At 39.4% G+C, this 26,402-nt stretch overlaps 2 protein-coding genes across 4 annotated transcripts in view; one reads left to right on the plus strand and one right to left on the minus strand.

Annotated features, from left to right (window-relative positions):
- The first annotated feature begins 17 nt into the window (after positions 1–17).
- On the plus strand, positions 18–25,702 carry Aimp1 (aminoacyl tRNA synthetase complex interacting multifunctional protein 1). 2 transcript variants are annotated; one of them, XM_040751776.1, is made up of 7 exons: positions 18–296; positions 7,049–7,182; positions 11,165–11,278; positions 13,683–13,847; positions 15,505–15,716; positions 19,792–19,960; positions 25,468–25,702. In XM_040751776.1, the coding sequence occupies exons 1-7, from the start codon at positions 97–99 to the stop codon at positions 25,632–25,634; spliced, it is 1,161 nt and encodes a 386-aa protein (XP_040607710.1). In that variant the 5' UTR covers positions 18–96; the 3' UTR covers positions 25,635–25,702. The 2 variants fall into 2 exon arrangements, with proteins under 2 accessions (XP_040607710.1, XP_040607711.1); XM_040751777.1 differs by lacking the exon at positions 18–296 and adding an exon at positions 327–437.
- Positions 22,257–26,402, minus strand: part of Gimd1 (GIMAP family P-loop NTPase domain containing 1) — a 30,189-nt gene continuing 26,043 nt past the window's right edge. For both annotated transcript variants that reach the window (XM_005081989.4, XM_013121902.3), the window contains one exon: positions 22,257–22,730. In XM_005081989.4, the coding sequence (XP_005082046.2) occupies positions 22,700–22,730 (31 nt within the window). In that variant the 3' untranslated portion in view covers positions 22,257–22,699. The remainder of the gene's footprint in view (positions 22,731–26,402) is intronic.

The following is a 26,402-nucleotide window of genomic DNA, read 5'->3' on the forward strand; positions in this document are numbered from 1 at the left end:
GACCCCATCCCAATTTCCGGCCGCCTGTCCCTGTCTCTAAACAGGCCGCAAAAATGTAGCGAGCGGGAAAGAGGTCAGGGAGGGTCAAAGGGAGGAATGGAAAATGAGAGTGTAGAGTGGCCCAAGAAGAGGACGAGCGCAGGAAGCGGACGGCTGCTGTGGGGTAGATCAGTGAAATTTTCAGGCATTTGTCGGGGACAGCCCCTGGGGCCTCCCCCCCCCCCCCCCCCACGCCCGCCGCGGACTGCTTCCGGTACCCGGCTGAGGCTGCTGAGAGCTGCGGGTCGCCGCTTCATGTGAGTGTCGCGAGAGGGTAGCAATCCTAAGTTCTTCTTCCCATTCTCACCGGGGAAAGAGAACCTGTGCTTGCACTAGACGGAAGCGTGGCCGTCCCCCACCCACGTGCCCCTTTGGATTCGCCCGAGTTTTGGGGATGAGTACGTGGCCGAGGGGAAAGCATGTTCCTGGAGGCCGGGGATGGAATCATAAGCTTGTTTGCTTTTGAGTGTGCGAAGGATGCCCAGTGTTTGTACGTGGGGAGATGTTAAAGAGGGAAATTCATAGATTCAGCAAGTATTAGAAACGCCAGCGATCACTGTACTCCAGGCAACGTTTTAGTCTTTAGGTAAAGATCCATAAACAAAGTAGAAAGAAATTCCACAGAACGGCCAGAAATTCCAGGTTTTAAAAAGTGAGATATTAATATTGTTTTACTTACGGGTGTGCGTGCCTTTCTGACTGAGTTTCTGTGCAAACTTGTGGCCATGGAGTCTTGAAAGCATCAGGTACCCTGGAACTGGGTTACCAGTGATTGTCCCTGATGTGAGTGCTGGAAACTGAACCTGGGTTCCCTGCAACAGCAGTAAGCGCCTTTCACTGCTGAGTGACCCCCTCCAGCCCCCATATCATACTTTATAAATCCCGATCAGAAAAAGTATTAACAGTAAAGAAAAGTTTATTATTTGGTACTGTAATGTGGCCAAAGAAGAAGGTTCCCAAGGAAAAGATGGCTTCCTAGGAAGGAGGTGACACTAATGAAATGAACATGCAGACAAACTTCAGGAATTGCCATCAGTCAGAAGGCCCAGCCATTCCAAAGGCCATGAAACAGAGACTTAGCAAAATATCAGGGAAGCCTGGGGGCTCAGAATTGAGAGAAGGAATCAAAGCTGGAGACAGCAGGCTGATTATTGGGTGAGGTGGGGGAGGGAAAGACACTAGAAGGATTTCAGTAGCCAAGTGATGTTATCCAACTTCTTGAGGGTTACTCAGTAGACTGAGAACAGAAGTGAGAAAGGAAATCAGGAGTCTTTTGTTTCCTCGAAGGAAATATGATAGTGACTTTAAGACAGGTATTAAGGTGTGTCTAGTCATATTCCTGGGGTACACAAGGGAACTATGAATGGCCATTTATTTTCACGAAGTAGTCTTTGGGAAACACTTTAAATGAATTGTATAAATTTCAGAATGATGAACGTTAAGATTGTGGTTTTGCAATTTGATACTTGAACGAGTCTAAACAAGACACGTGATTTCTGCAAGTCTATAAAGATGATATCTTACAAGATAAAGATTGAATGTCCATTAAAGTGCTAATTCAAGAATGCAGGTAAAATACTATTCTTGAATTAGAAGTGGGTAAGATAGTGTGATTGAAGCTTGGTGTGGTAGCATAAGCCTTTAATCTCAGCACTTAGGAGGCAGAGGCAAGTGGTTCTCTGTGAGTTTGAGGCTAGCCTGGTCTATAAAGTGAGGTCCTGGGCAGCCAGGGCTGTTACATAGATAAACCAAGTTTTGGAAAAGCCAAAACAAACCAAAAAACTGAACTAATAATGAAAGCTCAGTTGTACAGTAACAGTCACAGGACGCCTAGCCATTGAAGGAATGGATTTGCCAAGGAAAGGAGTGAGAACAGTCAGTCCAGGAGAGCAAGCTTCCTTCTTCTGCGTCCCTTACGTAGGCTGCCCCAGATGTGACCCAGATTAAAGGTGGGTCTTCCCACTTCTAATGATTTAACTAAGGGGAAAAACCCTCACAGGTGCACCCAGCTGCTCATAGTTAATTCCAGATGTCATCAGGTTGACAACCAAGAGTAGCCATCAACATGTGTCTAAGGAAGGGGTAAAGAGCATTGGAATTTACAATCCATGTGTAAAGGAACTTCAGTTGTATGTGCCATTGCTGTGTACAAATGAAGTTAAAACAGTAGAGCATCTTATGGAGCCATTTTATACTTGATGGCTTTGTAGATGTGCTGAAATTGAGTACTGAGAGGTATACTAAGAAAAGCATGTTTTTACATAAGAGGTATACTTAGATATACTAAGAAAAGCATGTTTTTACATAATCATGACTCTGAAGTAATGAAATTAGGAATTCAGAGAATTGGAGGGGCATTGTGTAGAGCTCCTGTGCTATAAAGTAAAATTCAAAGTTTGCATGTACCATTTCCATTAACTTTAAAAAAAAAATGTTTTCTAACCTTTAGAACCTAGTGCCAGAGTAGTTGGTAGTTAAATGAAATCACAGGCAACTTGGATGAAGTAGGACTTCCAACTAAGGAGATGCTGAGGTGATGAGAAATGCTGCGTTCTACTTTTTTTTTTTAACTCTAAAGTCATGTATTTGGTATTGTGTGTAAGGACCATCATATTTTTAATTGCTGTCTGTGTTTCATGAGATATGATCATAAGTTAGGATGAGATTGATGTCATGAAACAATTTATATAATGCCTTGCCAATTTTTTATTAGTAGTAAAGAAAGCAGGTCTTTGTTTTCATTAATAAAGTACAAAAATATATTTGATCTATTGCCTTCTCTGCCCTTTTTTCTTTTTCCATAAAGTTCTTATGTGTTCATGTACTGTACATACAGTTAAGTGTTAAATCTATTTTTTAATCTCATATTTTTAACAAATTGCCATAGAAAATAAGGAAGTGTCTTTCAAACCATCTAGACAATACAAGTTCCAATAAATGCTAGTGGATGCTGTCCCCTTCAGGTTCCATCATTAATTAGATTGGAAAATGCTTGATAATTATGTTTGGAGACATTACAGCATGCTCATTAAAACAGCTCCAGCATGAGATAGACTGGAGTTTCAGTCCTTATTTACTACATAACTATATTACTGGGCAAATTAATTTTAATTCTAGTTGTCTTCTGTGTTTAATAGAGATGCAGCATTCATAAACGATCCATGTACTTATCCAGAAAGTACTAAATATTCTATAGGCGTCACATGTTATTCCTATTATCATCTGTGGGAAATGTTGTGCATATTAGCATATTAAAAGCTCTAAACACACTTTTTTAAAAAGTCTATACAAACTGATCAACAGTGTTCAGGCAACAGGTGAAGAAAAGGCCAGGTGTAGGGGCAAGACAGCAGGTGAAAGGATCCTAATATGAAGTTAACAAAGCGAAACAGGGAGAAGTTGGACACATAGTCTGTCAAGTGTGTTTTTCACTTAAGGTTTGTTGCCTATAACCTCCTTTTCTAGGAATTGTATTTTTCCCTCATTGCTGTATACTGCTAGTAAACACTAACAGAAACTTACAATCTGTTGCTATGACAAAACATTGGCCAAAAGCAACTTGGTCAAGGAAGAGTTTTATTTCTGCTTACCCTGTCAAGGTAGCAGTGAAGTCAGAGCTGAAACTCCAGGCAGAAACTCCAGGCAGAAACTGGGGAGGCCTAGTGCATCAGCTAGGTCTCCTGCGCTTCATTGAGCTGCTTTTCTTACATAGCTCAGGACTGACTACTGCCCAGGGATGGCACCAAGAGCAAGAGCTCCTTCACGAGAGTTCAGACTGCAGTCTAGTCTGTTTGATTCTGTCTAGTTTCCTTTCTCCAGCACTCTGTTCAGTAAGTTCAGATCTGTTTAGTCTCCACAGTCACATGGCATTTCCTGTTTGCAGATTGAGTATACTAAGATTTTCAAGTGGCTTCAAAGGCCAGGACAACTCAGATAAGTTAAGCTCCCTGTCTGAACTAGTGCAGTGATACTCAATGGTCTGTATGCCGAAGGCAGACTGACAAGGACAGAGCCAAATTATATCATTCTGAAGGTTAAGTTTTTATTATTTATGACCTTAACTCTTCAGAAAAAAAAGATTAAAATGGTAACTAGAGAACTAGAAAAAAGTAACCACTAAGCAACCCATTGTGTCCTAGGTTTCTTGAAGGTGAAGATTGTCTGGATACCTTTTTTGGCGTGTTCTAAGAATTTTTCTCTACATATAGTAGTTTAGCCACCATTTTTCTTCCATGTGCCAAAATCTTAATTAGTATTATTTATGCTGTACCATTTTGGCCTTTCATCAACATAGTGATACACACACACACACACACACATCTCTTTTTCATAATGGGGAAAACTCAGTGGTTAATACATTGTTCAAGATCACTTAGCTATGTAACTGTTGTTTGAATAGGAACGGCCCCCATAGACTCCTGTATTTGAATGTTTGGGCACCAGGGAGTGGCACTGCTTACTATATTTGGCCTAGTTGGAGGAAGGGTATCATTGACTTTGAGGTTTCAAATGTTCAAGGCAGGTCCAGTGTCTCTTGCTGCCTGCTGATCCAGATGTAGAACTTAAATGTTTTCTTTACAAGAGTATCCGTGGTCATGGAGTCTCTTCACAGCAATAAAATCTTAACTAGGACAGTAGACTAAAATGGAAATGCATTAAAAGATTGTTTTAAGTCAAGAACTGAATTCCCAAGAGGGTATATCAATTTAATTTTTCTTAACTTTACCCATTTATTTTTTTCTTCTAAGACCCCAACTCTGCAAATATTTGAGAGATGACATTGTATTGTGTTTATTTTGCTTAAAATGAAAGAATTTAAAGGACTATCTATATTTTGAATTTATGTACCTTTTTTGGTCTGTTTTTAATGGCTAAAATAAGAGCTTGTAGAGAACATGCAGTTTACTGTTGCTTTTCCAATATTAAATTCCTGCTTGTGTGTTCCATGTTATCAATTTGTTTATAGCATTTCATTTGCGCTTTTGCATTGTCCCATCATATATTGTCAGTATTGTCTATTTTAGGGTATTTTGGAGGTTGATTTTCTTATGAAAAATGTAAACATTTTGAACATTTATAATGTATGGTTGATATTAAATGGTCATTTGACGTTTTAAAGCAGTTATGTGTTACTTATTGAACAGTTTGTATTATAAAATCATTTAGAGAGTGCGGTTTCCTTTGTTGAAAATTAGGATTATTTCTGCAATGCTTTTATCATTGTTTTACTTTTTAACTAGAAATTGGTAGTGAATCAGACAAATAAGGATAACTTACTGTTAATAGTGCTTAGCCTCAGCTGTGTGTATTAAGATAAACAGCAGCCAGTTTAATACAGTGAGTTCATCTCAGAATGCTCACTTACGTACGTTTTACTGTACTGAACAGAATACTTTTCTTTGCATTTATTTGTAATTGTATTTGTAAATTGCAAATAAGTAAAATTTTAAAATAATCATTAAAATTCTAAATATGCTACAAAGATCATTGTTAGATCTCAGTAGTCGATATATCTAGAAATGAGCTCAAGCTAGTCTATAGAAGGCATAATAAAGAAATGTTGGATAAAAGCCTATATTCGTCAGGAATTTGTGAAATGGTTCCAATCTGCCAAAAATAGTCATTTTCCTCTACTTCTTAGAAAAGGGACATATGTCTACCTGTGGAGTTTATCAGTGTATCAAAGTGCATGCTGGTCTCTAGCCTCTCTCAGTATCACAAGTACGTGTGACACATTTCCAAGTCCGTGCTGGCATTCTGCACTTCCCTCTCCCCAGCTCCTAGTCCTCTTTATAATCTACATTATTTGATCGCCCAGACACACTCTCTCTTTCATCTTTTGCCGTCTGTCCTCTTGCTCTCTCGCTGTGCTGTGTTCTCTATCTTTTGCTGTTTTGATGTCTCCCTATTCTTTCCTGCTCTCCTGCTTCCCTAACCCTGGCCGTGGCCAGTTTCTTTCCCTCTACTCTGGACTCCTCCAGATGCCTCCGGATATTTTCTCTCTTATTTGTAGTAAAGTCCTTCCCCGTGATAATGGAGCAGTCATGAGAGCAGTGTCTTTACTGTGACCCCTTGCATACACTCATGATATATATGTTTGTAATTTCTGAGTGGACACAGGATTAATGTTGATGTTTTTCCTAACTCTTTTTTTTTTTTTTTTTTTTTTTTGGTTTTTACGAGACAGGGTTTCTCTGTATTGTTTCGGAGGCTATCGGTCCAGTCCGGCCTCGAACTCACAGAGATCCACTTGCCTCTGCCTCCTGAGTGCTGGGATTAAAGGCGTGCGCCACCACCGCCCGGCAATGTTTTTCCTAACTCTTGAGTTTTGCCTTTTAATAGTTAGCTTTTCTGTTTCATACTTGTCCTGGAAATTTTTGTTGCACATAACTCAACCAACAGTACAGGGAAAGTGCAGTCTAGAGGACTCGGTAGCTCAGCAAATGTTACTGTGTCCCCTTCCTATAGTGTGGGGTTATGAGCTTATTGTATGATATTCTACAGCATTTAAGGCTTTAAAGTTTTCCAGCCTTAAATCTGGTTAATGGTATTTATTTTCTGCACAGAAGAACAATTGCATTTTAAAATAGATTACTCTTCCAGATACAGGCATTAGTCTTCTGAACATTTCTGCCCTATTTACTTTTTTTTTCTGTTTCTTTGTGTGTATGTGTGGTATGTGTGCATATGTGTGAGCACATGAGTGCATATAGTTGCTACCAACTAAGGCTTGTGCGGGACAGTTTCCTTAGGGTACCCTCTGCCTCCTTCCAAGGCTAGGAGTACAGGTGGCTGCTCTGCCTACAGGTTTGTACATGGGTCCTCTTGTTTGTGTGACACTGAAGCATCTCCCAGCCCCTGCTGGGTTTGGTTCTCCAAAGGAGGCCTGTTGAAGGAACTGATCAATTGTAGGAGAAAAAGTTTCCTCTCAGTTGCTCTCTCAGTCTCCTGTAAAATAAGTGTGTTCTTTCCTTCCTCAGTGTGTTCATTACTTTCATTTTTGATTCAGGATTTTCTGCCGATTCTGGGCAAAGATGGCAACCAATGATGCTGTTCTGAAGAGACTAGAGCAGAAAGGCGCAGAGGCAGACCAGATCATTGAGTATCTCAAGCAGCAGGTTGCTCTTCTCAAGGAGAAAGCGGGTAAGAACATTGACACTTTCTAGGGAGATAACCTAAATTCCACTTGATTGGCGCCAGCTTACAGTTCTGAGATTCAGTGCATTATAATCTTGGCAAGGAGCATGGTGGCATGCAGGCAGACATGGTGCTGGAGCAGGAGCTGAGAGTTCTACATCTGTATCCGTAGGCAGCAGAAGGATACTTCGTGTCACTCTGGGCTTGGCTTGAGTTTAACAGTTGTCATCCCCCCCCCCAGTGGCATGCTTCCTCCAGTAAGGCTATGCCTTATACTAGTAACAGTGCCACTCCCTATGAGCCAAGCATTCAAACACATGACTTTATGAGTCCATACCTATTCAAACCACCACATTCCAGTCCCTGGCCCCCATAGGATTGTGTCCGTACCACTATGCAGAAAAGCATTTAGTCCAACTTGAAAAGTCCTCACTGTTAGTATTCAGACATACCTGCTCTGCCCCTGGAAACCTGGCAGAGGGCTACATCTGTACAGCTATGCCCCCTTTAAAAGGTGACATCCCACCTGTTCTCTCCCTTCTTCCTCTTCCTTTCCTGTAGCTTTCTGCCTCTCTGTACCCCCTCTCTCTGTCTTCTCTCTTGCTGTCTCTCGCTGTCTCCCTCCCTCCCTCCTTCTGTCCTTCCCTTCCCCTCTCTTTCTTCTCTCTCCCTCCCTCCCCTTGCCCTCCCCAAATAAACTCTTCCTGTGAGCCGCCCTGCATGGTGTGTCTGTCTCTCACCCACCATGGTTTGGATCCAACCTGCCAAGTTTCCTCCTGTGCCATGTCATAATACCCACAGTCTGCAACAGTCTCAGATTTGTTTAAAAGTTCAAAGTCTCTTCTGAGATTCATGCACTCTCCTAACTGTAAAATAATAAAGCGAAACAAAAATAAAACAAAAGATAAAAGCAAAATAAAAAATGTAAAAGCAGAAAGCAAATTACCTACTTTTAACATACAACAGCACAAGAAATTACTATTCCAAAAGGGAGCATAATATGGAACTGCTGGGCCAAAGCAAGACCAAAACCCAGCTGGGCAAACTAAACTCTGCATTACCATGTCTGATGTCAAAACACTCTTCGTATCTCCAAGTCCTTTTAAGTTTTGTTGACTGCAACACAATCTGTCTCTTGGGGTGGTTCCATTCCCTGTTAGCAGCTTTCCTCAGTAGGTATTGTTAGCGTCCAACACAACTTGGCCCCACCCCTCAGGGATCGAGCACAGTGCGTCACCCCTCTGCACATGACAAGCAAGTACCCTTGCTCTTCAAAGCCTGGAAAGGTCCCTTTAAGAGACAAGCTCCGCCTGCTTCTTCCCTCCCACCCCAGTTTCTCTGTCTTTCTCTCTCCCCTCTCTTTCCTTTGCCTACTCCTTTCCCTCTCCCTAATAAAGCTTCTTTCCCTCGTGGGGTGGGTTCTGCCCGCGTGGTGTATTTGTCTCTCACCCACCATGGAATACGTACTCTAGGCCACATAGTAGATTCTCTTCTGAAACCTCTCGAGCCAGGTCTCCACTGTTCAAATCACCCTTACACAGCTGTCTTCAGTGCTCCTGCTACATGGCCCATTAAGCCCCACTTAAAGCATTCAACTGCTTTCCCAATCCAAACTCTCAAAGTGCACATTCCTTCAAACAAAAGCATGGCCAGGCCTATCCCAACAATACCCCAGTTCCTGGTACCAACTACTGTCTTAGTTAGGATTTTATTTCTGTGATGACCATCACCATGGCAATTCCTATAAAGAAGACCGTCTAATTGAGGCTGGCTTACAGTTTCAGAGGTTTAGTTCTTTATCACCTTGTGGGACATGGCAGAGAGCAGGCAGTGATGGTACTGGAGAAAGCTGAGAATTCTACATCTTGACCCACAGGCTGCAGCAGGAAACTGTCACACTAGGCCTAGCTTACCCCCAAACCTGAAAACCTTCCTTTAACAAGATCACACCTACCCCCAACAAGGCCACACCCCTTATTATATTCTCTATGGGTCAGGCATTTAAACACCGGAGTCTATGGGGCCATTTCTCTTCAGCACCACAGTGCCCATTGCATGCCAGGTGGTGGTGTGTATCTTTAATCCCAAGCCCTCAGGAGGAAGAGGCAGTATGACTTTGAGGCCAGCATTCCTCTACAGATGAGTTTCAGGACAGCCAGGGCTCACAGGGAAACCTTGTATTAAAACAACAAAAGAGCAAAACAGAAAAATCATGACTGTTTCCTAGAGATTGACTAACACTTCAGTTTTTCTAATTAAAAAGTAAAAATCATCTTTGTAGCCTCATCCTGTCATTTCTAGTTTATGTCTCACATAAAGGAAACATTTTTAATAAAATAGCCATCTTTAAAGATTTGACTCATAGCAACCTTATATTTAAGAGAAAAAGACTTATTAAGTAATAGTAATGTATATTTCAAAGAAAAATATCACAGCATTACATCAAGTACTAGCAGAATGGGGCTGTAGCATGTGCTACATGATTAACACGCATAGAATTTCCAGTGTGATGTTAACTAATTCCAGGCACATATTTAGTCTGTCTTTGCTTAAGCATCTCATGCCAGATGTGATTTTGTATTTTATTTACTCTAAGAATGAAGAATGTAGGCTAGGGTGTGACTGGGTGGTAGCTTGTATAATACATGTTTGGGGCCTTGGATTTGATCCTAGCATAGAAGAAGAAAAAGATGAATTTTTACATCAAGCCCTCAATGAAAGAGAGGGCTTGATGCACATTTTATGGTACTTGAGTCCTAAAAAAATCCATATGTAATCAAAATGCTTTAAAATACATTGTTTGTATATGTGGTAGCGAGGGTCCAGGCTAAAATAACTATTTACATGGTTTACACGCATAAATGTACAATTGCATACTAGAAAGTCCAGCTGAAACTGTGAGGTGGTAGGGCATGCCTTTGATCCCAGCACCCAGAGGCAGAGGCAGGGATATCTCTGATTTCAAGGACAGCCTGATCTACAGAGTAAGTTCCAGGACAGCCAATACTATTACATAGAGAAACCCTGTTCTGGAAAAAAAAGAAAAGAAATTCCAGTTGAGCCTTTCAAATTCCAGAAATAATTTCCATTATTGTTACAACCCAAAATAATCCCATCTAGGGGATAGTTCTAACTCTGCTAGTAATTATTATTTGGTGTTATATTGTTTATTAGGTCTTAGACATGATAAGCATCCTTAAGGAAGATAGTGAAGTGATTTTTCTGGGGATTGGGGTCACAGCACAGTTAGCATGTTGTTTGCTACTCAAGCATGAGAATTTGAGTTCTGCCCCCAGCATCCCCCATCACAAAGCTAGGTGCAGCAGTTGTTTCCTATAATCCTGATGCTGGAGCCGCAGAAGGATCCCTGGGGCCTCCTGCCCAGCAGCCAGTCTAGCTGAAGCCACAAGCTCCAGATTCAGTGAGAGACTGTCTGAAAAAATGAGGTCGAGAATAAGTGAGGAAGGTACTTCCCTGGATCTCTGGACTTCATGTGCATTTTGATGGTGCATACACACGTACATATACACACACAAACACACCCAGACACATGGCATACCACACACACACACACATGCAAGACACCCAGACACATGACACACAACACACACACACACGTAACATTTTCTATCCCACTCTGTATAGATTCATTTTTCTCTTGAATTAACTGAATGTGGATCAGATTTGTGCATGGGGGAGGAAGTGTGCACTAAATGTATAGATTGATTTCCTTGTTTTTAATGTATAAATCACTATTTGCATTATTTATTGCTTAGAGATTAAGTTCTGTGGGAATCTTGCACCAATGTGCCAATGACTACTAGGAAATTATTAATAATATTAGTAAATAGTAAACTGTCATACAGCAACTGGTCAAATATTTGTTCCTGTTGTTATGAGGACTATAATTATGCTTACTATGCTCTTTTCAAATGATGTTCAAATAAAACATTTGAAAATAATTTTTTACTGAATTTTTTTATTCTAGTTTTGCAGGCAACTTTGAGAGAAGAAAAGAAACTTCGAGTTGAAAATGCTAAACTGAAAAAAGAAATAGAAGAACTAAAGCAAGAGCTAATTCAGGCAGAAATTCAGAATGGGGGTGAGTATAGAAATTCTCGAATTTGCGGTAATTATGTAATTTATGTAAGTTTTCGCTCTATCCTTTTACCCTCATGTCATTACCACTATACATTTGCCCTCCTCTACAGGAAAAAAAATGTACACTTAGAAAAGGCAGTTGATCTTACTGAGGTCACAGAAGGCAGTAAAGCTGCTACTCTAACCTGATCCTTTCATTTTTGTGCTATGTACTTGAACTTGATCAGCACTGTTATTACTGTTGAATACAGCCTAGTAGTTTATAATTATTAAACGTTTTCAGGAGCGTTTGTTTCAAGTACATACTTTTTATACTCAGAAAAGTTTTGTGACCAGGTGTGTTCACATCTGTAACCCAGGACTCAGCAGACTACAGCAGAATGATTACTGTAAATCTGAGGCCAGCATTCAGATAAATGCTATCTCAAAAAGTAAAAGAAAAAAATTGCACTCAAAATAAAATATTGTTATTTTATAAAACAAGACAATGTAACCTAAAGATACAGAGTTACTTACCTTAAAAAAAAATCAAATAACTTTACTTACTCAAGCCATCAAATAATTACCAGTTTGGCTACAAATTGTAAATAAAGTTAAATTTTTATTGACCTGTTTTAAAAACTTCCATTTTCTTGTGTTGTGTCTGAGTTGGGGTGGGGGTCAGGGGACACTATATATATGCATGTGTGGGGCACATGTTTTCCCATGCATGTGGAGGCCTGAGGCTAATGTTGGGAATTAACTTTGATGACTTTTCTACTTTATTCTTTGAGCAGGATATCTCATCGAACTAAGAGCTTGCTGATGTAGCTGGTGTCATTAGGCAGCTTCCTCTAGTGATTACCTGTCTCTGCCTTCTTAGTTGGGAGTTACAGGTAGTCTGCCATGCACTAGCATTTGGCATTTATGTGGGTTCTGCAAATGTGAACTACAGTCCTGATACTTGCATGGCAAACACTTTAACCACTAAGCTAACTCACCAGCCCAATGAAGCCTTTCTCTGTTGCTGGCTTCTTTTGACAGGCTGTAACATGATATTTTGAAATTCTTCCCTTAGCTAAATTAAATAAGGGGGAAATTAGTGACTTATACTGTCTTAGTTAAAGTTTTCTATTGCTGTGAAGAGATACCATAACCATGGCAACTCTTATAAAGTAAGACATTTAATTGGGGCTGGCTTACAGCTTTGCCTCTATACATAGTTTAGTCCATTATCAACATAGCGGTGTGCAGTCAGACATGGTGCTGGAGAAGGATCTGAGAGTTGTACATCTTGATCCACAGGTAGCAGAAGTGACAGTGTACCACCCTGGGCATAACTTGAGCGTATAAGCTCAAAGCCTGTCCCCGTCATGACATACTCTTCCAATAAGGTCACACCTAATAGTGCCATTTCCTATGAGCCAAGTATTCAAACACATGAGTCTATGGGAGCCATTCCTATTCAAAACAATACATATATTTCGATGCATATACAGCTGTCTGCTATGTATTATTTGTCAGTGGAAAATTTGAGACTGGTAGATACTTTCTAAGACTAGTAGATTTGGAATGCAGCTAAGGAAGTAAGAATACAGCTACAGAATTAAACAGATAAGGTTTTATAAGTCTGAAAATGCTTTTCATTTCTCCCGCTGCTAGAAAGTTACTCCAACCCACTTTACAGCCCCTCACGAGATATATTTTTCCATGTTCTCTGGTGATACTTATGTTGTTCTTAGAATGTTAAAGAATTGCTAAAGTGCTTTGCCTCTATAAATAGTTACCTTCTTTTCAGAGAGAGAGAGAGAGATTGCAGAGGTAGAGAAGATGTGATGGATCTATAGTGCTAAACTGTGGGTAGAGGTGAGCTGCTAGGCATGGGAGCTAGGAACAGAACTCTAGCCCTCTGAAAGCAGCTAGTGTTCTTAACTGTTGAGCCATCTCTCCAGCCCTGTCTATAAACAGTTGCCTTTTTTCTTTTTACATAGAAATATATACACAGATAGTCCTGTATCTCTGCTCACTGCCAGTGGATCAGATTGTTAACTTGTTGACGGCTCAGATTTATCATCAGTAAAATAGTGACATGGAATAGAGTTTACTTAGGAAGTTTAAGAGAATCACAGGAGCTTTGAACAGTATTTAATACATGTATGTGCATGATAAATGTTAGGTGCTAATGTTATCTGCACTCTTCTTTAGTTGCTAATAAATGGAAATAAAATTTTTTGTGGCCTTAGTAATTGTTAAAATATACTTAGTCTTGATACCCTTACTATAGCCTCATATAATAGATACCTGATAGCCATATGTATTAGATTTTTCTCTTAAAACGGGTTCATATTTGTGATTTACAAACCTATTGTTCCACCTTGTTTATGAGTTTAACATGAGTGACACTCTGTTCTTTTTCTGTGTGCCAGTGAAGCAAATTCCAGTCCCATCTGATACCCCGCTGCCAGCTAGCGCTGCAGTTTCTACAAGTGTGATTCAGTCTACACCGGTATCAACCACCTCTTCTGGTATAAAAGAACAGGTTAAAGGAGGGGGAGAAGAAAAGAAGGTCAAAGAGAAAACTGATAAGAAAGGTACTGTTCATTATTAATCTTGTTTGACCCTTGACTGTTTTATTAGACAATAGTAATATTTATGATGATAATAATGGTATCAAAAAGAAAGTCCCAACTTTTAGGAGCCAAGACAAAATTAAGAACAATCTGTCATTAGGATATAGAATTGAATCCCGAAGAATATGTGAATGTTGACAACATTGACAGGGTAAAAGTGAGTTATGATATGCAATGGGATCAGCATAAATAAAAACATCAAAAGATGAGATGTATGACTAAAACTTCGATGAATATTTGGAGCTTTGTTCCAAAGAAGTTAGAGGTTAAAGTTGACTTCAGTCATTTAAGAAAAATGGACGGTGACATCTAGTCATCTGGATTAAGGCATAGGGATATTCAGGAACCGAGAAAAATAACTTGGCAAAGAAGACGCACAGTCTATTAGGCAGCCACACTGAAGTGCTGCAGTCATCCATACCCACCCTTTCCTTCAGTCTTCAGATCTGGGTAACCAAGTCCGTCTGGGCTTCAGCTGTGCTCTTGATTTGTGAGTGCTACATTTGTTCAGCTTCTTGGGGTTCCTTCACCTTTCCCCTGTTATTGAAGCAACTTTTCTAGTAAGCACCTGACTTCATTCGTTAGATTTTTCTGTAAATATGCTTTTATTACCCATTCCTATATATGCCTCCATTATGCTTAACCCCATTTATAGTTTTTTGGAAAACATGAAATGTCTAAGGGCTTTTGAACCAACATAAAAGCATTTTAGCATCCAATACTTTTTGGCTCCTTTGGCAAGTATCGTTAGACTTTGTCGGATTGGCCAGTGAAAGCCAATCAGCACAGAGATACAAATAATCCTATGTCCTATGGCTTGATCCTACAGATTTTGTTTACTCATTACTCTGTTAAGTGTCAGTCTGGTGCTATGAGTAATCGACTTCTAGTCAGTTTAGGCAGCAGTCATAGAGGACAAGAACACAAAACTCAGTTGGGCTGCATTCAGAACACTTCAGTGAATCTCTCTGTTGTTCAACAGAGTAGTAAAATCTAAATGTGACTGTTGAACATAAAAATATGTGGATATAGATATATTGTAGTTTATAATTCAGTATAGTGAATTATTCATGATTTATCACACAAAGACTACATGATTTTGATATTTTTCTAATGTGTCTGCTCATCTTATTATAAACATTTTTGCTGGTCCATAATGGGAAAGGTAACATTAAAAACTATCCATATTTAAACTAGCTTTATCTCTTTTGTAACCTACCTGTATAAATGGTGAACATCTTTTGTGCCATACAGGATTATTTTTGTGCCTCTGTGTTCCTTATATATCTAGTGTTAACATCTGCTTGTTCTACAGTAAGTAGTACTACCCCTTTATCCACACGTTAGCTTAGAAATTTGGCACCATAAGAGATCAATAGTGATGATGATGATAAAATAGAATGATCAAAATAATGTGCTGATTCTTTTTTTGTTTGTTTGTTTTAGAATCAGTATTTAGAGAAATAGCTAAAGTTTTGTAGGTTTTATGACGTGAGTATCCTTTGTGATAGAAATGAATGATTTCTTTTTTCCTTTACTCATCATCACTGGTACTAGAGTTTCTCCTGGTGTTTTTTGTTTGTCTTATTTCTGATGCTTACATGTTCTCAATCCTTAGGAGAGAAAAAGGAGAAGAAGCAGCAGTCAGCAGCACCAAGTGCTGACTCGAAGCCAATAGATGTGTCTCGTCTGGATCTTCGAATTGGTTGTATTGTTACTGCCAAAAAACACCCTGATGCAGACTCGTTGTACGTAGAAGAAGTGGATGTGGGAGAAGCAGCCCCGAGGACAGTCGTCAGTGGACTGGTGAACCACGTTCCTCTAGAACAGGTGATCTGTCCCCCTGAAGTGCCTGCTGCTGACGCTTGTCATCTTCCGTGACTGCTCATAAGTGTTGCTTCATTGATTGTTAATGGATTTCAGAGTGACTAGTTGGGAGTGAGAGCAGTGGCTCAGGGGTTAAGAGCGCCCAGCACCCACATAACAGATATGAAACCACCCCAGACTTAAAGGCCTATAAGATAAAATAATTTCAGTAGGACAGAAAGAATCATTTTCCCCTTGTGTGTTCCTATGTCAGTGTGTGTGAGTGTGGTCTTGTATGTTCCTTAGAATGAGTGTGGAAGTCAGAGAACAGCCTTGGGTGTGAGCTCTTGCCTCCCACCTTTTTTTGAGATAGTCTCTTGTTTGCCACTCAATACATATGGAAGGATGATGCCAGAACATTTTAGTTATCTTTCATAGTATTTAAAATAATCATGTGGAGTCTCCTATGAAAATATGGGTACTTAATTATTTAGAACTTCCTAGCACTCACTGCTTTCTTGAGGCAGAATTGACAAATCTTAGTATCTCCTCTGCAAAGCTGTCACTTAGTGTGCAGTTTCAACTTTGGTGTCATTCAGGTGGAGGGTCTGAGCGGAGTGCGAGGTCAGCTGTAGCTGGAATTTATCGTTGCGAAGCTAGTAGTGTTGGATGCTTAAGATGACAGCAAATTATGTATAGTGTATTATGTGCTAGTAAAACAAGGATGCTATTGTTTCTGCTTAGCGCATCATTTCTTTTATCCTGCTGGTAAGGGGAGGTGTTAGCTCTAATCTGGGTTGTTATGTACTACTAAATTTAGCACTGCTAGAACACGGTACAGTCCTCACCTGTCAGCACGTCCAGTTTCACACTCATTCCTTTAAAACTTAGTGTAACTGTCTGAGAAGTAAAGACTGAGCTTTGATTACTTCATGGAAGAAACTTAGTTAGAGGAAGGTCATACTTTGAAATTCCAACATTTTCTCTGTTCTTGTAATTTTTGCACTCAGTAATGTGCTTTTGACATAGCATAGCTACCATTTCTATTAGTCCATATTCAGATGTCAATTATACTCCAATAAAAGCAGAGCTGGACATTAAGAATATGTAAAAGTAATTGCCGTATATTTTATGATAATCATTTTAAAATCTGATTCATGCTCCGTGATGCTACCTTTCAGAGCAGCGTTTCCCAACTGCTGGATTTCCTGGCCAGATACACTTAAGCTCTTCTCAAAGGTTTATTTCCTTTTTTTCTTCCTTCATTTTTGAATACCACATTCTAAAAAATTAGAAGTTGGTTTAATCTGTGTAATAGCATCCGAAAGAATCAGGGCAGCATTAAGTTTGGTCTTTCTAGATGTCTCTGTAGTGATTTGAGTCATCTGCTGATTGCCTCTGTTCCTGATGCCTCAGAGCCATTACAAAGGCTGTGGGCTCAGCATTAAGATGACTGTGTTTATATGCACTCTTCTGCTCCCTGGATAAATTCCCACCATTTGTTCATATTTCTAGATGCAAATGTGTACCAAAAATTGTTCCATGTGAAAGATCAGCAGCAAGTTAAAATAGATTACTAGAGAGAGATTACTTTTAAAGGAAAAACAACAAAAATTTGTAGCTGTAAGAGATCTGCTTTTTTAAGTGAAATTTGTTTTATTATGAGTATATCAAAAATATCAACATATAAGGGAGTCAATAGCATATTAAGTAGAGATAAACACCAAGAAGAAATTAGGAAGGACTATAGGCTAAATTAAGGTTGCAGTGATATTACCACTTTATACAAAGTATCCAGATGATGATAGTTCATGGAGAGAGTGCACTTGGGTAAAGATGGGAGAAAGTGGAGTGATGGAGTCAGGTACTCACTTGGGTAAAGATGGGAGAAAGTGGAGTGATGGAGTCAGGTACTCTCTGTCAAGCATCTGGGGCAGCCCAGGGAGACTAGAGTAGAGGACATAGTGGGGAGTTGTGGGAGATGAGATGTAGGTGCTAGATAACAAGGTCTTTAGAGGTTATTTTAAAGACTTCAGATATGAATAAGCTAAGGCCTTTCTTGGCATTTTGACCAAAGTTATAAGGCATTGCCTTATACTTTGATAGGATTTTTCTTGCCACTTTATTGAGGGATGGGTGTGTGATAGGGCAATGAAGGAATTTTTCTATTTACAAAATGTAATTGTTAATTATTTTGACTCATTTACCTTTAATTTTTTTGTTTTTGCTTTTTGAGATAGGTTTTCTCTGTGTAACAGTCCTTACTGCCTAACTCTTCTTTCTAGCTTGAACTCAAAGCGATCCTCCTTCATCTGCCTTCCCAGCTCTGGGTTTAAAGGCATGTGCCACCATGCCTTGTGAGATGGGGTTTCTTTATGTAACTCTGGCTGAGCATGTATTCGCATTCCTGTCTCTGCCTCCTGAGTGCTGGGAGCATGCACCAGCACAGACAACTTTCCTTTGTAAGTCTTTATAAAGTAGTCTTTTTTTCCCTAGACGATTTCTCTGCATCCCTGACTGTCCTTGTAGACCAGGTTGGCCTTGAACTCATTTATTCCTGCCTCTGCTTCCCAGTACCTGGAATTAAAGTCTTGCGTACCCCCACACCCCGCTTAAATTCTCCCCTCTAACATCTGAGCCATCTCTATATTATTAAAGTTAGTTTCTTAACAGTCCTAAAAATAAAAAGAACCTTCACTTCACATAAGAGTTTCTTCTGCTTTCCAGAGTTAGAGATTTTCATAGCCTTTAAGCAGGGCTGTTAATATAAACATCTGTCTAAACCACAAATTCAAGACAGTTCTAGTAAGCATTCTGTAAAGCAGGAACACAGTCTAAAGTGCTGGCACCATTTGTTTTATTTTTCTGAGGAAAATGACTACAGTTACCATTAGATCCTTCAAAGACTGCATTTAATTATTCCACATATTATTCTTACTAGATTTGCTTTTTATAAATGGCTAAAATGTGGTATTGTCAAGTGCTGCAGGAGGGGCATTATTCATGAAGTGTATATTCATCAAGTCATGTTTTAGTTGTTGAATCTAGAAATAAATTTGCACCTAATTTGCCATCATTCTTCTGGGATACATCTTTTATTTTCTCCCTGAAGCAGTAATCTTGTCTTTTAGTTAAGCCTGGAGAGGGTGGGCATAATTGGGAGAAAAGTTAAGACATTTCACCTCTGGAAGATTTCTCTTTATAACAAGTTATGGAAGCAGCCCCAAATGTTCATTGTGATGTGTACAGTGCTGGAACTATTGAGCTGTTAGTTTCTTTTTAAGAATGGCCCGGGGATGCTGCTGGCAGGGGAAGCACCAGTCACTGTATACATCTAGGTTCAGTCCCCAGAACTGCAGAAGGAAAGGAGAGAAGTCTTGTGTAGCGTTAGAAAAGGCCAGGTGTGTAGACAGAAACAAACTGTTCACGGAAGCTGCTTTATTTGCTTTAGTTGTAACGCTGACCTGAATAATATGTATGCTTGTTGTAATTTGATCATGTGAAAATTCCCAGTTCCCCGTTTTTTGACTAGTTCAAGGAAATGGAGGATCAACTTTATACATTTCCAATTGGTTATGACTGAAATTTTACATCAAACTGGTTCACTCAGTTATGTATTCTTTATGTAAATATTTAACTGAAATTTCTGCTGGGCTGGACAGATGGCTTGGTGCTTAGGAACTCTGGCTGTTCTTTGCAGAGGCACCAGGCCCTGTTCCCAGTGCCCCTGTGGAGACTCATGACCATATACAGCTCCAGTTCCATGGGATTGGACACCTTCTCTGGCCTCCATACGCACTAGGCACAGAAGTGGTTGCAAGCAAAACACCTACATACATTTGGAAAAAAAATACTCACATACATTAGAAAAAAATTTTCTACTGTTAATGCTAATGCTTTGCCAATTTGAAGGATTTTCTTTTCCTGTTAATACAAGATATCAGTCTTCATTTTTATATAAGACTTCCTAGTTAAATATATTTTAGCTATGCAAAGACAGTTACATCCACAAAGGTAGCATATTTGATAAGTAATGTGTCAGTGTGCCTGAAGTATCCTACTTGTGATTATTCTAAATCTCTCCATTTGTTCTGTACAGATGCAAAATCGGATGGTGATTTTGCTTTGTAATCTGAAGCCTGCAAAAATGCGGGGAATACTGTCTCAAGCGATGGTGATGTGTGCTAGTTCACCAGAGAAAGTGGAAATTCTGGCCCCTCCCAATGGATCTGTTCCTGGAGACAGAATTACTTTTGATGCTTTCCCTGGTAAGTATTAATAGTCATTTAAATAGATTGGGAATCAGTTTAAAGTGACATTTATAAAGCTTAGAGGTTAAAACCACTCTTATGTGTGTATCAAAAGGTTTTTCATGAAATTCGCTTCTCTAGCAGGAGGTATGTATGACTGCTTCTCTAGCAGTAAATCTGATAAGCAACTGCTATGGAAGCAGACGTTGGTAACTTTTCCAGTACATTCAAAGTCAATCAGGATGATTTATTATTTGAACAATAAAGAATTAAACTGGATGGGATATGGTATACAGTCCATACCCAGGACTTGGAAGGCAGTCATGAGTTTGATATCAGCTTAGGCTAAGGACAAGAATGCCTGCTAGGTGTAGAAAACGTTTATACACGCAAGAGGCAGTTCAGCTAATGTCCTCATCTCAGTAGGAGTGGTCTGGAGGTGAGCAGCCTTCATGCCATAAACGTCCTGGAGGAGAATGCCATAGTGGATGTTTTCTGTACACACTGTCAATATCCACACTTAGAAAACACCCCCATCCCCCATTACAAAGCAAGAACCTCCCATAGAATGTAGAGGATGCCAAATAATATGTGTATAGTAAAAACTGAAACGCTTCCCACCCATCCAACACTTATTAAAGTCTAATTGAGGATAGCTATAAATTTTAGTATTTAAATGTACTAACTGGTCCCTAAAGCCCTCAGTAGAAATAATTTTAAGTCAGTTTTGTAACCAGTAGACAAAGGTCTTGATAGGTTTGCTTTGGTTTTTTTTTTGTTTGTTTGTTTTGTTTTGTTTTTTTGGTTTTTCGAGACAGGGTTTTCCTGTGGCTTTGGAGGCTGTCCTGGAAATCACTTGGTAGACCAGGCTGGTCTCGAACTCACAGTGATCCGCCTGCCTCTGCCTCCCGAGTGCTGGGATTAAAGGCGTGCGCCACTTGCTTTGGTTTTAGATTGACTTGGAATTTTATTTTTCTAAGACTGCATTATTCATGGTCTAATAATAAATGGAAATTTACATATAGATTTTAAATTCAAAGATCATGCTTATTTATAACATTCATAATGACCCTTTGTAGTAAGAAAAATTAATAGCCACAAAGTGTACATTTGGCTTTCAAAATCATTTATTTTTAAGAAATCAAAGCTATCTGTGCTCAATTTCTCTTCTCTGAAGTCCATTTTACTCAGGCTTCCTTCTCTACTAATTCCTCAGTATTGGCTAGGGTTAAGGAGATCCCCCATTACTCAGTAGAACAGCATGGCTGGTTTGCAGGCGTTTCCTAACTCAGCTCGGACACCATGCTCTCTCAGTCCTCTTTCTCTGTTGGGGGCTCTCGAGTGCACTTTGCTAGCTCATCTAGGGGTTCTCACTGAGTACCTCAGACCTTGGTCTCTGGACTTTCCCTTTTCTTCACAGTCTCATTCATTCCTTGGTGACTTCATTCAGTTATGTACCTTGTTGCCTTGTGGACTTCTTTGCTTCCTCAAGGAAGAGTAAATGTTTCAACCTTTTTTAAAGATTCTAGTTTACATGTGTGTGTCTGTGTGCCTCTGTTTGTGACATCTTATTTTTTGATACCTGTAACCAAAAAGGAAAATACTGTCTAGGAAATGGACATCACATAAGAATGAGAATAGACTTCTCTGTAAGATACAGTTTAAGACCCTTGAAGTATGTTTTCTTACATTTTAGTGTGTGTGCACACATGTACAAATGCAATTATGTATGCACTCATACCATGGTGTGCACATGGGCATCAAAGATCTGTTGGTGGTCCATTCTCCTGCACTATGTGGGTTTTGAGAATCAGTCTCTGGTTGCCGGGTGTGAGTTTTACTTGATGAGTCAACAAGATGCCTCAAGGTTTATTTTACTCTCATTTCCAATAGCCTTGTTACCTGTTGACTAGTGCATTATTGAGAGATTTTTGGTAAAGCAAGAAAATGAACACTGAAATTAAGACTTTTTTAGCTATCAGGCTCCAGGGTTCATAATGTAAAAGGTTTTCATTTTACGTTTTTTTTATTTTTGTGGTATGAAAATTTTTCAAAGGATAAGTAAATGTGCCAAGATGCTCTAGACTGTACCCATAAGATCTGTATCTGTTTCCATGAATATTTTGGCTTTTCATTGTGTATAAAAGTTACATTTAGGGGTGGGACTTTATGTTGTAAAGTTTGCACAGGATTATAATCTCAGTACTTAGGAGGCAGCTCTCTGAGTTTAAGGCCATCCTGGTCTACAGAATCAAGTTTCAGGCCAGCCAAGACTATGTGGTGAGATCCTGTTTTAGAAAACTAAAGAAAAAGGTTATGTTTTCACTGTGGGTAGCTTTATTTATAAGAAGGACTACAGCACACTTGAATTAAAAAATATAGTGCTAAAAAATTCTAATGATTGCTGAGCCTTTACATGATACTCTTGTGTGCTGGCATAAGATATCTTACTGTTGGAGGCTTCTGATGATGAGGATAGTGGTTGGCAGAAGTTGACATGGTTGTGAGGGTATGGTGGTGAAGTTCACCACATGATAGACATTTCTGTTTCCATTACTTGTCTCGTGTGTAGATACTAGGAGCTTCTCGCCCAGCAGCTTTGTATGAAATTGGCGTGGTTTGAGTTAATCTTCAGTCTCTACATTTATTCCTTCTCCGGAGTTTGCGGTTTCTTCCTTTACTGACGTCTTGTTTACCTCAGAATTCATCTGTGGGGTTGGAACTCCCTCATCCAAATCTATTTGTTGATGTTTCAGCTCACTCCATTGCATAAGTGTTCTTGTGGCATCTAGAATAGTGAATGCAGGTAATTTTCAGCTTTGCCCAGATCCATCAGAGGAATCACTGCTTGGTGCAGTCATAACCTTATGAAATATATTCTTTTTTTTTCAGTATTATAACTATTTTTCTATCTATTCGAAGCACAGTAACAAAGAATGATACACTTTGGAAATTCAGTGGTACAAGGTACCAAGGTACACTGCCATTAACTTGAGAAACTATACAGCTAAAAAAAAGTAAATAAAAAGAATTTTTTTTCTCCTGTTTCGAACACTGCGTTACATAGTTTTACCTGCCAAAACAGACCATTTACAAATATCTGGTCAATAAACTGCTAACATCCATAAAATGGTAGCTTTCTTACTAAAATGCAAGAATTGAAAAGTGGCATCTAAACAAGAAAAGACAAAATCAAACTGGAATGAAATCGGGTTTTTTTTTTTTTTTTTTTGGCCCTTCATACTCTTCTCTTCCTCTACCATACCCTGCTGGAGTTCCAGGCCCCATTCCTCTAGGATCCTGTCCACCCACAGGACCCGCACCTCCTGCCCAAAGCGCTCAGTATGCGTGTTGCTTCCCATCATGGAACCACTCATGGTTGCTGGTGGAACTTCGGGATTAGCTTCATAACATATGCCACCACCACCTAGAGGTGGAAATTTCTGGCCTCCTGAACCATAGGGATCTCCCATGTTCGTTGTTCCTCCACCACCCATTCTCATGTCTCTTTCTCTTGGATCCATGTAGCCCCTCCTGCTGTAACTTTCTTCTCGCTGGCATCAAGATGAAATGTATTTCTTAAGTAATAAAACTTGAAACTCAAAATAACTCCTTGACCCCTGGGCTGCAGTTTGGGTGCTATGTTAGGTATGAAGAAAACATATCTCCAATTACACTTTGGTGCCTAGATAGGATATTTTCAAAGTAATTATTTTCACTGAACTGTAGTCTCAACAGTTGGGCCTAATATATTCTTTAAGTCTTAACAGTAAACAGATATGGTGTCATCGAGGCAGCATCATTCCATTTGTAGAGTACAAATGGAAAACAGTCAGTGTAATTCTATTGAAAACTCTCTAGTTTTGGAATGGTAGATGAACATTGCCTTTAACTTAAAACACTAGTTTCATTTAAAATCACTAGCTACATTTGCACCCACATAGAGTCAGACTGCCTTTTGAAGCTTTGAAATGTTAATTTTATCTATGAAAGTAGTAAATTACATATTCTAATGTAATAGTTGATCTTCACTGAAAAATCTGTTCATTAATATAACCACCTACATCACTTAACGTTAGCTAGACCTCCTAGATTGACTGCTGTAACTTCTACATCAATTTTTTGTTGCGTCATCTTAAAGTGGACACTAGTGTGTGAATCTGGGCCACTGCTTGATGAACACGTTGTCATGTTGGCAATGTCTTGGTGGAAGGGTGTGAATCTCAGTGCATAGGCTTCACTCGTTCCTCTGCTGTAGCAGTGTTTCCAGTATTTTGTGATTCCCACTTCTTACAAGGTTAACCTTTTAAAGAATGATTTGGAAACAAAAGCATTATAGTTTATAGATCTGAGAAAACACAGTTGCACGTGTTATTAGCTTTCCTCTGCTGCTATTAGTCTCATTACTATCCAATGATCTGAAATGAGAAAGATCTCTCTTTGACTCCAGTCCTTTTTGTCAGCTGTACTTCCATTGCATGGTCTAGTAGAAATGTGGCATTCACTGAACTATTCTGGTATTCAGAAAAATGTGTTGTATTCATGGGCAGAGTTATGCTTTAGTTGTGTTTTTCTTAATTTTTTAGTCACTAAAGAGCTATAAAAAAGAACAGACAGACACTAGAGCCAAAAACATTCTCCTCCATTTTGCTATTTTGCATGCATGTGAAATATGTGTGGAGAGAGAATAAACTATTTCCAGTAATAAGATAGTCTGCTTCCCTGTTAGCAGGTGGAAGAGTTACTTGGTCTGTTACCCATCTTTGCACTTAGAACAGAACAGAGGAACTTCACTCCTTATTTATCTTCTGTTGATTAGAAAGCACACATTGCCACTTACTTAGTCCAGGGACATTTGTTTCTTTTATAAGCCACAGTGTGGCATATCAGGAGACCGGGTGCTGTCCCAGAAGTATTAGACTCTGCTGTCCTATCCTGCCTGTTGCTGGTGTGACTGTAGCTTCTCTCTCCTTCAGTTTCTCAATGTGTCATATTAGAATCAAGATTGCTGTACGCATTTCAGGCAACCGCATGTGTTCCTGGCGTTTAGAAAGTATCCCCTGTATTCTTGTTCTTCATAAACTAAAAGTCCAACCCATCTGAGTGAGCCTATCTTCCCAGATTTTCTTTACATGATGAAATGAATAGCTTACAATTTTCTTTGAATAATTTGGAGGCTGGGGATTTAGCCTAAATGATAATATGCTTGCCTAGCAGTCATAAAGCTTTAGGTTTAATCCCCAGCACTTTAGTAATAACAATAATGATGATAATTTGGAAAATGAGTTATTAACCTATATTATCTGCAGAAATACTTCAAATATATGTTTAGTGTGTCTAAGGAAATGATAATAACCGTTTTTATTTTAACAATCAAGAGTATGCACAACTGATGTAAAATAAGGTGAAATGAAAGACTCTGATTAAAGCTAAGGATCAAGTGCTGTAAGAATACACGAGAACATCTGAATGTGTCTGTGTATTCACATGTCACTCATGTAACTTGCTGGTTTTTCTCCAAACAGGAGAGCCTGACAAGGAGCTAAACCCTAAGAAGAAGATCTGGGAGCAGATCCAACCTGATCTGCACACCAATGCTGAGTGTGTGGCCACATACAAGGGAGTTCCCTTTGAGGTGAAGGGGAAGGGAGTTTGCAGGGCCCAAACCATGGCCAATAGTGGGATTAAATAAGTACTCTGTTACTGAAGGACATGGAAAAACCTTAGTAACAATAAAAAGGAGTATATTTGTCACACATACATAAAATGTGAGTTGCTCTTTTTTGTGTGTGGACTTTTTTTCAAATCTGTTTTCTCAGATATTTTGTCACAGAAGTTTTGGCAACAGAAAATTGATTAACTAATTGTACCCATAACTAGGGTCACTACTATAATTATGTCTGACCATGTGGTTTAGAACTTTTGGAACTGGCTTAAAAGATGTGTTTATGCCACTCAGAGAAAGCCTAAAATAAAAAACACAGAAGACAAAAGAAGGTGCTTCAGCTGGGACCTCAGAAGAGCATTTGTGTGGATCAGAATGCAGACAGTATAGACTGTTAACCAGGTTTCAGACAGGAGTAAGTACTGTTTGGGGGTAGGACTAGAGGCCGTTCTGAGATTTTCTGTAAAGCAAAGTTTAAAGGTGACAGGATGTAATGTGTTGCCTTCCCTGCCATCCGCCTGGGCACTGCCACAGTTGCAGTCCCCAAATAACACACACGACACTGTATTAATTATGAAGCTGTTGACCATTTGCTTGTTTCTTACTGGCTAGCTCTGACTTAAGTATTTAACCCATAATTGTTAATCTAAGTATTTCTCTTACTGGAGAAAAGGGTCCAGACCTCTATACTCTGGTAACCTACATGGTGTCTGCCTGTGTCTCTCTTTCCCAGAATCCTCCTCAACTCCTAGTCCCACCTATCTTGCTTCCCTACTGGCCAACACTGCTTTATTG

Source organism: Mesocricetus auratus, unplaced genomic scaffold, assembly GCF_017639785.1.
Source record: "Mesocricetus auratus isolate SY011 unplaced genomic scaffold, BCM_Maur_2.0 Super-Scaffold_100009, whole genome shotgun sequence".
NCBI lineage: Eukaryota > Metazoa > Chordata > Mammalia > Rodentia > Cricetidae > Mesocricetus > Mesocricetus auratus.

Bases quoted from the DNA above. Each gene is read 5' to 3' on its own strand.
- Aimp1 (XM_040751776.1), top strand. From the start codon at position 97: ATGGAAAATGAGAGTGTAGAGTGGCCCAAGAAGAGGACGAGCGCAGGA. The intron at 297-7,048 runs GTGAGTGTCGCG...TTTTTGATTCAG, and splicing joins GCTGCGGGTCGCCGCTTCAT to GATTTTCTGCCGATTCTGGG. The intron at 15,717-19,791 runs GTGATCTGTCCC...TGTTCTGTACAG, and splicing joins ACCACGTTCCTCTAGAACAG to ATGCAAAATCGGATGGTGAT.